The sequence below is a fragment of the Apteryx mantelli genome, chromosome Z (assembly GCF_036417845.1).
Source record: "Apteryx mantelli isolate bAptMan1 chromosome Z, bAptMan1.hap1, whole genome shotgun sequence".
In the NCBI taxonomy this organism is placed as follows: Eukaryota; Metazoa; Chordata; class Aves; order Apterygiformes; family Apterygidae; genus Apteryx; species Apteryx mantelli.
In genome coordinates this window covers 56,551,346-56,568,844 of record NC_090020.1, presented here as the reverse complement: position 1 = coordinate 56,568,844, position 17,499 = coordinate 56,551,346, and the positions used below count along the sequence as shown (strand labels likewise).

The 17,499-nt window shown below is 40.5% G+C and overlaps 1 protein-coding gene across 3 annotated transcripts in view; it reads right to left on the bottom strand.

Moving 5' to 3' along the window:
* Nucleotides 1-17,499, bottom strand: part of HAPLN1 (hyaluronan and proteoglycan link protein 1) — a 66,732-nt gene that overhangs the window by 13,198 nt on the left and 36,035 nt on the right. For 2 of the 3 annotated variants that reach the window (XM_067316282.1, XM_067316281.1), the window contains exon 3: nucleotides 9,573-9,947. In XM_067316282.1, coding sequence (XP_067172383.1) covers nucleotides 9,573-9,947 — 375 coding nt within the window. The remainder of the gene's footprint in view (nucleotides 1-9,572; nucleotides 9,948-17,499) is intronic. The other variant, XM_067316284.1, reaches the window with a different exon arrangement.

Here is a 17,499-nt window from a genome sequence, read left to right as displayed (position 1 = left end):
AAACATCTCTTTAGAACTAGGAGGTGTAGGATGTAGAAAGACTGAAGACAAGATAACACATTAGGAAATGAGCCAAAAGCTTTAAACTGGTAAAGACATCTGTCTTTCTTTTTACTTTTCCCTGTTGGTGAATTCTCCTGCCTATAACAAGTTCCTTGTCTCCAAGGCAATGTAGCATAGGATAAAGAAATTGCATTATAGTCATGCTCGACTGTCACCATGCAATGAAGTCATTCTTCTTTTTGAACATTCAAATCCACTTTGGTGTCTATTCCACTGGTATCTTAATGTCGCCTTTCTTTCCCTTCTCTTCTTCACCCATCTATTGTCCAGGTAGTGTTATTTTTGTTAAATAATATCTTTGCTATTACTAAACCCAAGTGACTTGGTCCAAGAAAATAAAGCATTCAAATGTAAACTTGGCAGGGTAATAATAAAAAAGATTTTGTTCTCCTTCAGTAATTAACTAGTAAGTCTTCTGACTTTCTTTCCTTTTGTAAATCCTCTGTTAAAGGGCTTTTCAGTTATTAGCTGTTCTGCCATATAAAAGATGAATAATATGTAACACATTGTGTGCTGTTAACTACAGCTTCTTAAACAAGAAGCCATAAATGTTTCATGTTCATTCTGTATCTCTTGAAATTTTTTTTAATCATTTGTTCTCCCTCAGTGCTAATGGCCAGAAATATCAATGGCTACTGTAAAAATATAGCAAGCGCCAGAGGAGTCCAAGCTTTATTACTTTATTAGAAATCTAATGCTTATTATTTTTCCAGAACTATACCTTCCCAGACTCTTGATTCCTGGTCCAGTACATGTGTGTGATCTGCATATACTTGTCAAAAAAAACTAAAATCACCAGAGATGGATACCTATTAATAAAGGTCTAAACTCATATACTTCTAAAGACTGAGCAACAATTCATCAGAAACTATTCCAACAGATGCGATTCCTTATGGTTTCCAAAATCACTTTTTTAAAGATGGTTACATATGAATGCAAATTTGTTACAAATCTACTTAAGTTTGACAGTTTGGGCCATAACGTTTTAATAACGTAAATATGCACAGAACTGTAATATTAGCTTTGGGCTATATTTGAAGAGACAGGCTAGAAGCTGATTCTTGTTTGAGTTCATCTGCAGTACAAGTCTGCAACTGATTAACATTAATTTCACCCAGCATATACAGACAGGGGTAGCCGTCGGTGATTTTATATAGCAAAATTGACCTTATGCAGTTTTGTGTGACTTTGTGTTATCTTTCGTCTTACTGGTTGTTTCTTCCTCATTTCCCTATCAAGCCTAACACTGAGTTGATAGATAGATCTATACTATGCATCTTCTTTTAGCTACAATTTAGCAGTTTTGAACCTTAATTAATTGAGCAGCAGCGCCTTCAGTCTTGGCTCCTACAGCCCATCAAAAGATAGTGCACTCCATCTGGGCTTGAGCGGACAAAGCTGTCTGGGGGCTTATTGCTGTTCCCCAACTAGAAACCAAATCTAAACACTTGACTCCAATCCTGTGTTTTACTGCAAGACAAAATACCCACTTCCAAATGTTAACAAATTCAGCTTGGGAAATGAAGGAAGAAGAAAAACTTCTAGCCTCGAATGGCTGCTATTGCTGTGGTTTTCAATTACATTTGAATACTTTTTTATTGGTAATATGAAAGTCTCCTGAAAGTCTTCTGTTGGGAAAGGATGGTATTTTTCTCACAAGTACTGGTTTCAGCTGTTTACTTAAGCCTGCTCTCTGGTTCAGTCTGAACAAAATTTCTAAATCCTTTCCCCTATTTTCTGTATTACCCTTCCAGGAGTGTCCTGTCGGCAGTGACAGTATCCGTAGGCAGTCAAGTGCATCCACCAACCTATTGGGATGTGGCTCTTTGTAGGGAGTGAGTTGTTAGACACCTGTTTAAACCCAGGGAATGGTGGTTCTCTCACCCTGCTAGTTTGTGGGAACTTTGGCCTGAAGAGCCTTAACTTGACCTTAGTGACTCAGTTCCTTGCTTTAAGCAAGCAGCTTAGACATTTGTAGAGTTTGAGTAGGGAACATTAATTACAATTCAGATTTAGGAGGTAGCTCCTCTCCCAGACAATCAGTTCTCTGAAATACTCCTGTTAATAACAACTCCTCTTCTGCCTTCCTCCAAAGAAGGAGGAAAGAAACTGAAACACATTAATTTGGTGGTAAATAAATCTGTTAGTGAAAGAAGAAGGCCTGGTAAGGTTTGTTCTATGTGCCTGTGACAGTGCAATCACAGTCCTGAAAATGGTTGTTGCAATGGAAGTTAGGATTTTTACCAAATCAGAACATAAGAACTGGAAGTATAACAAAACCTCCCCATATCTGTGCCTGTGTTTCTGTGAATGCCTTACTTTCAATCCCACTAATGTACAACTCTGCTTCTGTTGCTGTGGTTTTCAATTACATTTTTTGAAGGGGAAACTAGGAGGAGAGAGAGAGGGGACAAGCGAAGCTGGCTGTTTTGCAAAGCAAGCCATCACTTTTGTGCAGAAGGGTTTAATGCTACCTTTTTTATCCTAGCTGGGGAAAATCCATTTTTCTCTATTTGTCTTGAGAGGGAGAATTTTGAACAAGTCTATGAGAATTAGATGCTCAGTTATATCAGAAAATAAGTGGAAAATAATCTTTAAAATGGATTAAGATGGCAATCTTGCTCACTTAAGGAATGGAAAAGACATGATATTTGCATGTCCTTTGTATGCTCTTTGTGTTACACATCTTATACGCAGATAGTCACTGCAGCTCAACACGAGTCCTTTGCAATTGCCTGGTCACTAGAGACATGTTCTCCGTGTAAGTAGGTGTAATGGTTACCCAAGGCAAAAAGATGAGGAAGGAATCTTAGAAAGCTTAGCTCCTATAACAATTTTAGAAAGCTCAGCTCCTATAACAATTTATGGTTGTCTGATAAGGCAGCACTATATGCAACTAGCAGTTTTAAGAGTATTTACAGATAGAACAAAATAAAACAAATTTCTGTGAACTCATATGGAAAAAAAAAGTCTCTTTACAGCCAGAGTAAAGAAATGGTTTCCTTCAGTTCTAGTATAAACAAAAAGTAAGTTTTTTTGTAGCCAGTGTAAACACAGGGTAGAGTAAAGTGTGCTATATGCTGTACTGTAGGGTACAGTTTTATGCTGGCAGGTTCATACACTTGAAGGCAAAATTTTCCATGTTGGGTTTCTAAACTTCTGCAAAAAGTGGAAAGTCCTTCACTTTCCTTGAGAATCCATCTCCAATTCTCTGCCTGTCAAAATCATCAGATGCCTGATTATGTAGCACAGGCTCCATGGATGGCCACTGGCTGTTGGCAGCGGCAGTGGCTCCATTGCCCGTAGCTGGAAGCTTGTAGCAGTGCCTATCCAATAACCGTGTCCCTGAACCAAGCTGATGGGGATGTTACTCGCTTTTGACAAATAGAGGCTAGACTTATCCAGCCTAGACTTATCTGGCCTGTGGGCAGATTATGCCCTTCTTTTTGCTTCAGCCTTTATCAGATTTGAAGACTATTGTTTCTCCTTGCTCTCCTTAGGCTAATCAGTCCCAAATCTTTTAGCATTTCCTTTCAGGTTATGGTTTCTAGATAATTTTATCTTGCTTTATTTTGGACTTTTTACTTTGCGTGCATCTTTCCTTTATAGCACCATTGCTCACACTAGAGACAGTAGAGCCGTGCTGCAAAGACCTGTTACCCTGTCACAGAAGGAATGAGATTGGTCTGACATGATTTGCTCTTGACAAACTCCTGTTGTCTTTTACAAAACTTTGTGTTGTCTTTTAGGTATTTACAAACAGTGTGGCCTGTAAAATCATTTTTTCTGTAGGCAGAACAGATTTGTTCTGTAAAGAATGTTTAAAATAGCTTTTTGTGTATGAATGTGACAGCAACACACAGAAGAAACAAACAGAATACAAAAAAAATTGTAGGCAAAATCTGATATCCCTAGTTGCTGAGTGCATGGAATTGGTAAGCTTTAGGCTCTGCATATTGGTTTCAGTTATGAATCCCTTGTTGCTCACATGCAACTTAAGAGAAAATGATTATATTAGGAAATGATTACAATGACAATTTGGAAGAATTTATTTATACGAAGTTCATGAATTTGTCTGATCTATTTTGAACTGTAAAGTCTTTTCTGAAAGAGATGGCTGTTCTTCTAATTCTGTCTTGGACATAAACCTCTAAGTGGGATCATAAAACCTGATGATTTTCTATTCATGTGAAGCCACCCAAAGAGTTAGTTGCCATCTAAAAGAACCAGTCCACAGAGATTTTTAATAGGTTTATCTAGATCTGCATATTTCTGGCACTGTTGAAAGTACAAAGCAATTATTTCAGAGCCTGTATTGCAAAGTTACTATGTTCAGCTATCTTCTATCTATGTAGAGAAACTATAGAAAAGATTTCCTAATAGATTAAAGCTCTGCCATTTGTTGGGGGTTCAGCATTGTTCCACATCTTGGTCATCTGGGCCATGAATCTTACTTCCCTGAAGGAATTGTGCACAAAATCTGCTCCTGGGAAGTATGACAGAGGGCCAGTGCTGGAGCCTTCATCTGCCTGAGAAGTTCAGCATACAAGCCTAGTATGGTGAGGTTCAAAAGTATCTGGTATTCATAAGAAAGAACAAGAGTAAAACACTAAAATAAAGAAACTTTAACATAAGCTGAGAACTCTCTTTTGCTTATGACTAATGTAACAATATCTACCTGTTATATGAGAACTTGAATTTGGTTAAGGTTTTAACTCCCAAAACATTTGACAAAGAACATAAAAGTCATGATGCTTATTTAACATGTAAGCAGCACAGCATGGCCAGTTCAGTGGGAAAATGGCTTTGGCAACAAGGCTGACATAAAAAGTATCCAGCTCCCTACAATACTTGCCATTTTTCCAGCCACCATTCCCAGCTTAACATTGCTGCCCTCAGGGCAGTACTTGTACTTGTAAGGCTGAGCTACAGAACTAAACAGGGTGATAATGATTAAATGATAAAATAGTGGGCTTTTTTTTTTTCTTTTTGAAGGCTAACTTTAAGTTGCATCATTTTCATTATCTGGTTTACAGTACAGCTGCCTTGGCTCAATGAAGGAGGCAGAGAAGTGTAGGTGAGGTAGAAACAGAGGACGGGGGGAGTGCAGAGGAAGCCTGGCAAGTCCTCCAGCTGTCTTTTTTGGTGAAGCTGGCAGTTTGTGAAACACAGTACTGAATCCTAGTCTTGAGTTTTAGCTCCTAGCCAGCACTGTCTTGCTAGTGGAGGGGGAAAATGGCATGGATCTGCTTCTTTTAAATAGTATCAGAAAAGATCATAAAAAGATGTATAGCATATGTAACAATTATGGGCTGAATCCAATTCCACTGCTTATTCAAAGCTAAAATTACCCAGTTATTGTGGACAGTTTTTTTAATGATGATTCCAGGAAGCCTGTATGTCTAATAAGAACAGATCACTACCGCGTTCAGAGAAGAAAAAGGTCCTTTGAGGTAGAGGTCAACTGTTCTCACTGATATATTAATAAGCTTTCACCTAGCTGAAGCTTTATTGTTTGTACAGTGAGCTCACATTGGAGTGATCAGCTGTTTTGTACTGCTGTGGGGCATTCCTGGATATAAATGGTTTTGTCTTGCTGCCAATTAACATCCTGAGGGCCAGCATCTCAGGACATCAGGCTATTGATGCAAATCCTTCCTACTGTGAGATTAACCTTATTATTTATAACAGATGTAGAATGTTAGGATGGGCTGATAAATTTTTCTTTAGTCCAAAGACAGTGATTTTTTTCCTTGATCTGTTCTGCATTGCCCAAATACATGAAACAGCAATTAAAGCCAGCACTGCATGAAGCTGTAGGTGAGATGGAAAAAAATGAGTGCAGGGGCATGAGAAGAGAGGAATACATCCCCCTTATTATATATATCCATTATAAACATAAGTGCATTTTAATCATTATCATTTTATATGACAAGTGAAATGAAACTTAGACCCAGAATCATTGATTCAATTACCTTAAGTCAGACTAAACTGTCTTATTCCAAACTGAGACACTCAATAGTCTCATCTCAGTTCCGGTAAGGTAAAGTTTTACCACGAGGTTTCCCTAATGAGATTTTCCTGAGTGTGCTTACGAAACTTCACTCTATAATGTCAGAAATGAACAGTTTGACATCTCTCCCATGTCTGACCAAAATCACCAAAAGAGACGTTGTTACATATGTTAAACAGATCCAAGTTAAAATGTGTAAACTTTCCTTTGACTAGAGATTGGAATGTACTTGATTAAAGAAATATGATTCCTCTCAAACATTCCTATCCAATGAATTTCCCTATTTGAGGGGGATGGGAAGGTGGGAAGGAGTGGTGGTGCTGGAGAAGGTGGGTTGAGGGTGGCACATTTCCAGGTGAGACACTGTTCAGTAGCAAGCTAGAGGTAATGCTGTATATAATTGGGATGTGGAATCCAGCTCTCATATTCAATGGGCTGGTGCTATACCAACGTAAACAGTCAAATAAAAAAGTAGAAAATCTCCTTTTTTCAGCTGTGTTTTCAACAAAAGTAGCTCCTTTCTATCTCTGAAGCAAGGATGTCAACGTGCATCCTGATTGGATCTGCCACCCAGAGAGGTAGGATTTAAACAGTGTAACGTCTTTTAACTCTCTCTCTCTCTCTCTCTCTCTCTCTCTCTCTCTCTCTCTCTCTCTCTTTTTTTTTAATTGGACGTCCCCTCACTTTCTGGGAGGAAAGGACTCCATTTGGAACTTGAGGTGAGCCTTCACTCCCACTCGGAGCCTGTAGGCTTCCCAGCAAGGGGTGAACTGGTTTAGGAGCTGCAAGGTACCCCCAGTTAGCAGGTTTGTGTCTTTGTGGATGATAGCTCAGAGGCCTCAGCTCCTGAGGAGCCTGGGGAACCACTGCGTCCCCCGAGGCCGCAGGTCCTGGGTCGAGTCCTTCTGAACCTAGAGCCAGAAATCCTTTTCCTCCCTGTCCTTCCAGTTCAAACCCTGAATTTAAGACACGCAATTTCTTCTGTGTTTACTGTTGACTAACTTATGTGGTCTGTCCTCAATATAATTGCTCTGGGGAACGTCAGGGTTGAGATACCTCGCTCTGTTCACGTGCTGCTTAGGAAATGTAGATGTCTGTCTGAGCAAAGTAGCATGTAAATTCCAGTTGTGAATTTAGCACTTAATTCTGGGCACTGTCAAAAAACACGTAACTGTATTTTGGTAATTACTGTGTGTAGTAAATAAAAAAAGATTTTTCGTTATTTTTTTTTTCCTAATATAGAGCCTTTCAAATATTGATCTAACTACTCTGCCATGTACACAAGTATTTGTACGAAGCCTCAAGCCAAATTTCACATTCTGTTACTACAGCTGTCAGTTTTCTCCTCTTTCCCAAACACTCCTGTGACAGTGGGCAGCATTTGTGCTGGAGTCTCCTCACTTTTAATAGCAGAGAGCTAATGAACTTTGACTCCAAATGCACAATACTACATGGCACCAGCTGAGTACCTGCACTACATTTGCGGTGTGATGAATCCTTTAAAGATTTTACACAGGCTCTGACCCTTATACATTGGCAAAAACATTATAATGCCATAAAACACTGGGAAATCCCAGTAGCCAACCAGGAACAAGATATACTGCTATTTCTCTGAAATATTTTTGAAGCCTGACAGATATATGTGCTTAGGATGTGAGGAGACTGACAGGAGAGTATTATAGCATGCCGTTGTGCTGAATTACTGAGCAAAGCTATATACCAGCTAGCAATTCGGGAATGAACTCCAGCACTGTCCGCAAAATAGTTCAAGAAGAGCAGAGATGTGCTGAGGCCAAACAGAGGTAAAAGCTGTCACCTGTTCCAGATCTGGATTATGTGGCATTTGCTATTTCTCATGTACGCCAAACAGTTGCACTTACCCCACACATTTTTGTTTACATCCTTACTGTCTTGAAATCACCCTGTGAGGTGGCTCCCCTGGGGCTGTTGATCTTGTAACACATCTCCCGAATGCAGGTCCCAGAGCCACAGCCTGGGTAGACCTCCAAAGCCTTACTTTTACTTGCATAAACCAGAGTATGATAAACAAACTGCTCTCACTCCAGTGGCTCGTTCCAGAGAGAGCAGCTGCAGTGAGCAAGCACTGCAGCACTTCCCCGAGCGGAGAGGAGACTGAACACGAGTGCTGTTGGCTAACGGAGGAGAACAAAGTAATATGCCTTTTCCTCCTACTCATCTCTCTCCTCACTCGAAAATGAATTTTAGATAAAGAAAGATGGACATGTATACGGGTTAAGTTATCTCCTAAATTTCAAAGAACAGCCTACATTCTTATTACAGGCTGATTATGGGGGGGTGAAACAGCTGAATCGAGAATCCCACCAGCATGGAAACTGTGAGGGGCTTTTCTGTGCTCAGAAATGTAATACATTAGCAGCCTTTTACCAGGAAAGGAAAAATGAATGTAAGGAAGGTAAGGCCATGCCATCTATTTGGCTTCAAGAAGCAGTAGGCTAGTCTTATTCTGTATGCAAATTAAATAAACACTGTAATGCAAAATAGGCCTCAGTGAAAGCTGAAGATTCATATACCTCACCCATTTACCGGTGGGTAAGCCAGGATTTTGGTTTTCCTTTATTCCTTTTTATTTATTTATTTATTTTTTATCCCTAACTACTCTCAACAGATGACTTGGCTTCTACAGGTTTTTTTTCTCAGACACACACTTGCTGGTAAATATAAATGTAAGTAAAAGTGAAGCATTCTCATGTAGCTCTTAGTTTATTGCTGAATACAGTGCTTTGGGGAAAAAAGGCCAAATACTGATTTAAATGCATTGAGTCTCATAAAATTTATCTGAATTTCGTAAGAGTAAAGAAAAGCTGAATTTTGGTCCTCTCTAAGGTCATTTCACAAATTCTTCTGATGTTTGTGTACTATACTGTTTACAAGAATGTTGCCGAGGGAAATGACTGCAGACTACATGTAGGAATTATCTTGGCAGGCAATGTAGGGATTTATTTTATAAAATTTTAAGGCTGGAAAAACTAAACCATTGTTTCTGGAAAACTACTCTAACATTATTCCTTTTTGCAAGAAGATTTGTATCTGCTTGATAATAGAACATACCCCAAAGTTCTGTGAAATAGCCATTAGGGGAATATTTAATATAATTTTGCCTAAGTTTACTGTAAAACACATAGCGCTTTCTGTAAAGTGATAGGACCAAATTAAAAACATGTGGAGTTCTTCATGCTATGCTTGGTCATTTTTTTGGATCCTCTCACATTGGGGCTCACTGGGGGCTGAAAATGCTATATGCTAGTATAAGAAGTTATAGAAGTCCAAATGTTCTTCTAATTTATGTTGGCTGCTATAGGCTGCCAGGCCAAGATCCCCAGAGCGCAATGAATCCCACTTTTCAGCTTGTTGTTATCACTGATAATACAATGCTGGTGGTATTAGGAAATGCAGCGTTTGTTAACACTGCACATGATTCAGACAGAATTCAAAGCAGAATTCAGGTGTTACCTACCTTTTAAATCCAGAGCCACCACTGCTGTATCATCCTCTAAACCTTCAATCACCTCGCACTTATATCTCCCATAATCCTCTAGCATGATATCTGTGATTATAAGAGAGGCATCATTCTCGCTGCTTTCCTTCAGAAACACTCTGCCCTGGTAGTTTCCGTAGCTCTTTCTGTGATGTCCCATTGCAACAAAGACGTCCACCTCTTTGAGGTAGTCTGAGGTGAGTTTGGTCCACTTGACTCGGATTTTGTGGGTTCCTGAGCCAGCTGTTGATGTGTGTTCATGGTAAAATTTACATGGCAGTGTGACATTGCCACCCCGGTGTGTGAAGACTTTAGTTTGTTCTGCTACCACAAGTAGACGGGGTCCATTTTCTTCTAGGGTTTAAGGAGAAAAATAAAAACAAGGCTTAGTCTGCATTCTACCTTTTACAGAATGGATATATGACCAATGCATTAGCTATACTATACCATAGGTCTGCAGGATTAGTTCCCTGCAATCATTTTGTACCTATGCTGCAGTAGGATATGTAAGCTAGTAGTATATAACTATTTACTTAGTCGCACACATAAAGGCTGATAACACACACTGAAGTGAGATTAAATAGCAAGATGCAGCTTTATTTCTTACTCTGTATATGTAGGAAAGTGGTGTGTGTATACTCCCAGAGAGAAAGGGCAAAGAGGTTCCCAGCATAGCCCACTGTGTAGGTAGAGGCCATCCTACATAATCCATGGTCATGATGATAGAGTTGTATTAATTGGGAGGTACACATGGGGATTGAGCTTTCCCTCCCTTCCCTCCCAACTGCATAGTCTGATAGTTTGTTAAGAGATCTCTTACTTTTGAGGCCTTGATTTTGCAAATCTGATTGATTGCACAGGGCATCACAGTCAGGTGTGATATTAACTGCACATTGGGAACTTCCCTTGCATGTTACGCCAACTTCCCTGCCCCACAGTTTCCTCTACCATCCAGGTGAATATGGTCATCCATAAAAGACTCCACATGAACATTCTGTATTTCCCTGTGGGCTGTTACAGGGCTGCACACCTCCGCTCTTGGGTTTTTTTTTCATAATTCAATGTTTGGATATGGATTGAGCTCAGACGGCAGCATACAAACCCCACCATGATCCAGGATGCAGTGAATCATTCTCACAAGGTAGGAAAAATGTAACTGTACAAATAGCACTATTTATATTGACATCAAAAGTATCAGCATAATTTTAAAATGTCTCATTTTTTACTGGCATTTTATTCTAACCTTTGACTTTGAGTTCCTCTTCTGACATAAATACATCAAAGGAAGGAAATTCAGTTTACCAAAACTGTCTGTCATATTTGCCATGACATCCTCATACCAGTAAAATCCTGTCCTCCTCCCTGACTGGCCTCCTTTTTTTTTTCCCCATCTTTTTTCCCCCCAGGCCTTCAAATCTCTCACTATTTATCTCTGAAATTTTGCTCTGACTTTTCACATGAACACATATTTAAATGACCAACTCCTTTTCTCCTTACCCTTCCCCCAGCTTCTCTGTTCCCTTTACTCTCTAGTAGGTCCGTGTCACTGATGTTACTCTATTAAATCATTGTGTGATAGTTGGATAGAACAGGTACTCGCTTCTCTGGGGCTTCTTTGCTATGCTGTGTTCTCTTGGGAAAACCCTGGGAAGCACAGGTTTGATGGTGGCAGTCAGCTGATGGATCCGAAAGCTAGAGTATTTCTTTCTTTAGCACCTCTTGCCTCTCCTCTCATGCATGGTTTGCAAAATTGATTTAGCAAGCTCAGTGCTTCTGTAGATATTGCTGTCTTCTATCACTGGGGACACCAGCTAAAACTGGCAATGAATCACCAGTGCTCCACTTACCAGAACAGAACTACTGACTTTGCTGTATGTAACAAATTACCAAGAAAGACTGTAATTACACGTGTGTTCAGTATGGCAATAACTGCCTAGATATGTGATTCTCAAGTCTGAGGCTCGATTGGGCTCCCACTGATTTCAGCAGAAGCCAAGGCAAACTTTCTGAACAGGGTGGGTTGCTATAGAGGCCAACCTGATGTCTCTGAAGGCTAACAGCAGTTTTCTGCCAGCTTCAGTGGGCTTGAATCTGGATTTAAAGGACAAAAATCTAGAAGCACTTGCAAAAATTTTATCAGCCAGAGAGGTGTGGATGATGGAAGGAAAAAAGGACTGAGTTAGAGAAGCAGTGAAGATACAGATCTTTCAATGATGAGCCCATCACACAGTATTTGACCCAATCAGCTGTCTGTTTACAGCGCTGCAAAAACACACAGTGTGTCTGCAGCCACGGGGAGTGGAGGGAGATGTTAAGACTTGTAATTTATATATGTCTCCAGAAAGTCCCAGGCTTCTGACTATTGACTGTTCTGCTGGCTAAATAAATATGTTCATTCCCTGTAATGGACAGTTTATGCTTGACTTCACTATCTGTTGATGCTGGCTACACAAAGCAGCAGAAACCTCAGGCTATATAGCATTTTATGATTAAGTCACCTGCAAACGTGTTCAGGAGTGGTAATTTCAAACACAAGCTCATTGAGTTCAAATGTGCTTCTGCTTAAGAATAAAAGGTACCCCAAATTGTGCAGTTCTTTGTCAGGAAATGCCATGTGACGAACATCATTGCTATTATCTGCATGGAATAGATAGCTGGAAAGTCAGTTTCCTTGAACATGAACAAATCTAAGTGCTGAAAGTTATTTTACTAGGATGAGAAACCTCCCTACTTAGTGAAAATTGTCACTACAAAATAGATCAAATGTAGTACCTGTTAGTACCAGATAACTGTTCCTCTTCTTCACTGCCCTTCCTCAGGCAGGGACTGGGTGCTCTGAGAGCAGCACGGCTTTTCCCCCTCGGAGGGAAGCATCTCGGGAGGGAGGTGCTCTGGGGCAGAGCAGCCATTTTCACATGAAGCGGAGAAGGAAGAAAGTCAGAGCAGCCAGGGTGGCTTGTCTGCTGCTTTCCCTGTTTCCTTTGGGGACAAAGAAATTTCACAGACCTCTGTCTATCTTGGGAGGGGAAATATTATGCTTTTGGGTTATTACCAGAAATCTGAATCAGAGCTTAACTATGTTGTGTCTTTAATACTGAAATAGGCATGCTAATAAATATTAGGGGAAAATATTGGAGAGGGAGGAGGGAGAGTGTGACTCAGGCTGCTAATGCTAGCTCTTTCTAACAACAGCTAGTTGGTGCCAGCAAGGCCTGGAGCACTGCCCAGAGCGCTGTCACCACTGAGGCTAGCACTGGCATCCTGGGGCTGTCGTGTGTCTCTCTTCTTGCTCTTCCCATCTACTCCGTCCTTCCGCAGCTGCTATTACCTGGGTTTATATCTCCATAAACGTGAAGAACATAGGGGATGGGAGCCTGGGAAGGAGGGCTGGGGTGGAACCAGCACAGTTCTTCCTTACCCTGGGACATCGCCTATATCCCTGGAGGTTCAAGGGGAGACATAAAACTGGAAATAACACCCTTTCCCCCTGCCCCCCCAACTTTTTTAAAAGCCAGTTCTTTTTACAGACAAGAGATGATATGCCCCTCTCTAGTAAGACAACGGAACAGCAAATAACATTGCTGATGCTCCCAGACCTGGGAGAGGAGGATGGAAGAGTCTCTGGCTTTGGAGTAAAAGCAGATGTCAGACTGAGGTATTCCGCATGGTTTGCTATTGGGCTAGAAGACATGCAGACAGGAAGAATTCAGGATTAAAAATGAGAACCCTGGAGTTTGGCAAGAAGGAGGAATGTCTATATTATCCAGCAGCCAGTGAGAACCAGGGCCAAATTCACCTACTTGCATATTTTTGGGAGCATGGCAAAATGAATGGTTTTGGTCTTTCAGAAGTGAACAGAGAGAGAGTTCAAAAAAACCAAACAACAACAACAAAAAAAACAGAGCAAACCAGAAGCCAACACAGTGTCATTCCTTAATAAAGCCCTCAGAACTGGGGGGCTGATTCTAAGCTGGGTCGGTTTGTTTGTTTGTTTTTTTTTACATGTGACGGTTGAATATATTGTGTAAAACAGTGGGAAATGTGCATGTAACTACTTTTAAGAAGTTTTGTCTGTTCTTTCTGATCTGTATTCCTAGCTTTTTTACCTCGTACTTTTAGCCATGCCAGTCCATTAACAAAGTCCATTCTTTTTCCCAAGGTGACAGTCAGCAACTACATATATGCTTATGTTTATTCTCCTTGGCTTACTTGCAGAGCTTTTACTATTCTGTCCATGTTCTGTGCAAGAAACATTGAATGAATTGCAAACCATGCTCCTGTATCACTGAAGTCTGCTGCTGTGCAAATGTGTCAAGTGCTGAGATAAATCAAGTGATATTTTCATCCTTGTCCTGTTGGCAGTTATGAAATGGGTGGACAGTTCAAGTTTGGCACCTTGACCATTGGAATCGTCCCTGGTATGTCCCAGGTGTGAGCCGATCTCGGCTGTGCCCTCACTGCCTACCGTCCAGGCCGTTCATTTGGCACTCTGGGAGGACTGAGTCAGCAGCCACCTTGCTCAGCAGCAAGTTCTGCCAACACCTTTAGCTCTTGAACCCAGCATTTCAGCTTACTGCAGTAAAATGCTTACATGAGGAATGAATCTTACTTCTTTTCATACAAAAAGCAATGATCTGTTGTGAAGCAGTGATCTGATCCCAGGAGATGGGGTAAACAATGTTTATAAGGGCTTGCCAGAGTGGCTTTCTGGCTGCTTCCCTCATCAGGTTTCTGATAGACTGCTCCTTCTGAATAAAATCTTTGTATCTGAAGGGCAGGATTATCTAAATGGTGAGTGCAAGATGAAAAAACTTGGGATAAGTGTTATTGAAGTGTCCAGCATATCACTCAAAGAAGAGAACACTTATTTTTTCCGAGAACTACTTTCTTCAAAAGTACCATCAGAGAAGTTGTAAGGTAACTGGCTGCTGAACAGCTGTAAACTCTGCAAACACCAGATAATCCCTCACTAAACAGTTGTCTGGAACAGGACTGTTCAGGAGTTTTTCTGTAGATGAGAAAGACCATGCACATGGCCACAGAAGAGCCTCAGATAATGGACTGATGGTGAGGAACGTGCTGGGCAACCTCCAGCTGTTTCTTCTGGTTGAGAATGAAGATGGAAATAGCATGGTTACTAGTTCTGATCTGAGCTCTGAGGTCAGAACTGGGTGGAAATGGTTTGGTAGGTGGGTTTTTCAGCCTTCCAGGTGTATTTTGCCTTGTAAGATGGGTGGCAGTGGAGCTGTTACTCTCTGAGTTCATTGGCTCATACCTATTCCATAACAGAACCAGCCACTACCAGTAACTAATTTGCCATATTTTTTCCACTCCTGCTTCCCAAGTTATCAATTCTGTCTTTTGATTCTCTTTTAAGTTAGCAGCTCCCCCATGGGAAGGATCTGGGAAGAGACCGTCAGAAGGATGTTGGACATCACCACAAGCATGAAGGTACTAAGCTGTATTGGTGTCTGTAGTGACCCTGCCTCCTGTTTCTTCACAAGAAGCAGGAGGCATCACTGCACAAGCAGGGGGCACAAAACTGAGGCAAATGGCTTGTTGCTGATGGTGTGGCTTGCTCACAGGCTGTGGCCTTTTGTTGATCATCTTGGTGCAGTTAGATGTCAAAGGCGATGTAACGCAGAGATAGCTGGGCTAACTAAAGTGGAGTTTGTTCCCATTCCAGAAGCAGTCTGGGGCTCAGGGCAGCACCCAGCTCAGGAGCCGCTTTCCCACACTGCAGCACAGCCTGCCACAGACCAACACTGACCTGGGAGCTTGCTGCAGGGCTCAGCTTTGCTCTTGCTCTGCAGGGCCAAATTGAGCACATCTATATCCTCTGTGGGCCAGAGGATATCTTGCCGCTGTAAATAAGAAGGCACAGGAGGCAGCATGCCACCAGCTTGTTTTATTTTCCACCTGCCCTCCCCTTCTCCCTTGCCTGACTGCTATGCAATTAGCACTGCTGTTCTTGTTACCATTACTTTGTATGCACCTTGCGTTGACTTTAGCGTGATTCCCACTTCAAGAAGGACAGTAAATGGATTTTTCTCATGCTCTTAGAGCTCTCAGTTTAGTATCATCTGCTGGGTTACTGGTTTTGTTCCAAATTCTACTGCTGGACATGTTCAGGGTGATTGTTGTTGTTGTTGTTGTTGTTTTGTTTTTAACAGGCTTCTGTGCTCCAGAGTAATGGCAAGTCAGGTTCTGAAGGCCAGGAACGTAGTGTGGGGTGGAGGGGCAGAGTCAGGCTGTTAGCTGTGACACTTGTCAAACAGATTTAGCCACTTTATCCATTGGAACTATCCAGAATCTTATACTGACCCTGCCACGTAACTTGATTATTCCCATATTTTAATTACAGAGTAAGAGTTACAGAGAGAATTACAGCATATGGAAAAAAATGTGCATTTTAGAAGAAAAAAATCAAAGTCAGAGATTATTTTTTTCTCTTTGAAAGTTTTTATGGATTTTTTTTGTCAGATAAAACTCATATATTGCCTTAGATGTTCCACACAGTTAGCAGAAGATTAGTTAAATAACACTGTCTGTCATCCTACTTTAAATAAACACAGAGTTGTTTCTTGCTTTCCTGCAGTATTATCTGGGACCTGAGTGTAATCCTCATTCTAAGACACCCTCGATGATTCTGTAGAAGTGGCATGTTTTCTTATCCTGCTATGTCTATTCAAGAATTCAAAAATCTGATAACAGTAATAACTGTTATATGATAACAATAACTTCCACTAGCTATAATATGTATGCTACTGTAGTATGTTGATATACATATATGTGTGTGTGTATTAATCAGAGAATCTGAAGGGATGAGAATCAGGTAGAATTACACACTCAAACACTTTTCTCCACCTACTTCTCCCACTACTTGTTTTCTAACTACTTTATAACTAACTACTTTTTTACTTTGCTTTTGGAAAAATTCTAAAAACTTCTGTTTGTACAAACAATGTTTGTATGGCTAAGGAAAACTGTTTGTTCTTATTTGGCCCAAGTATGAATTTCATTTTGTTTATGTCATGAGAAAGAAAATATAAGCATCAAAGTTCTGTGTTTCCACCTCCAATCTGTCAGGAAAAAAATATTTTCTATGCATTATTTTTAAGTTTTGACATACAACTGATAATAGAGATACTGATAAATCTTAATTAAGAAGTTCAGCTAAACAGTTCCAAACAACAGTACTGCTAAAAATACCTGCTTTACCAATGGCAGGGGAGAAATTCTCTCTCTCTCTCCAACACAGAGATGACAAGATTGAGGTAAAACACTTTTCCTCTGATCCTATCTACTTACGCTGAGTAATACACTGGGGAAATTGCTAAAGGGGCCCTAGTAGCTTAAATTCTTGTGTCACGCAGACATAACAGTACATAAAACCAACAGGGAAATAACAAAACTTCAGGCCTTCTAAACTACTCCCCTTTACCCTAAATAAGAAAGAAAGGTGTTTTAAACATGAAGTGTTTCACAGCCTAGAAGCATAATCGCACTTCGAGAAGTGAGTCTGTGCAGTTCTGTGCCTCTTGCTAACACGTTGGTCAGATTAAATGCAGTGCCCCAAAAGAGGAAACAAGATGAAAAGGTTGGAAATCATGATACTGCTCCTGTACTTCTGCACAGAAGGAGCTCTTCACTAGTGGGGTGGTATGGCATGAAGACCATTTGAAAAGACCAAAATACCACATAGAACCAGTGTGGACCTTTTTTAATTCTTGAATTATCTTTCTATGTTGCACATCTGGAATTAGATTCATGCATCAAGTGAAGGCAAAAGAATAATTTAAACTGATGTTTAGCGTGAATCCTTTTTTTTGAGATATTTCAGTCTATAATAGTCTTTCACAACCAAAATATATTAGTAACCATCATTTAAGATCTCTTCAAGAAT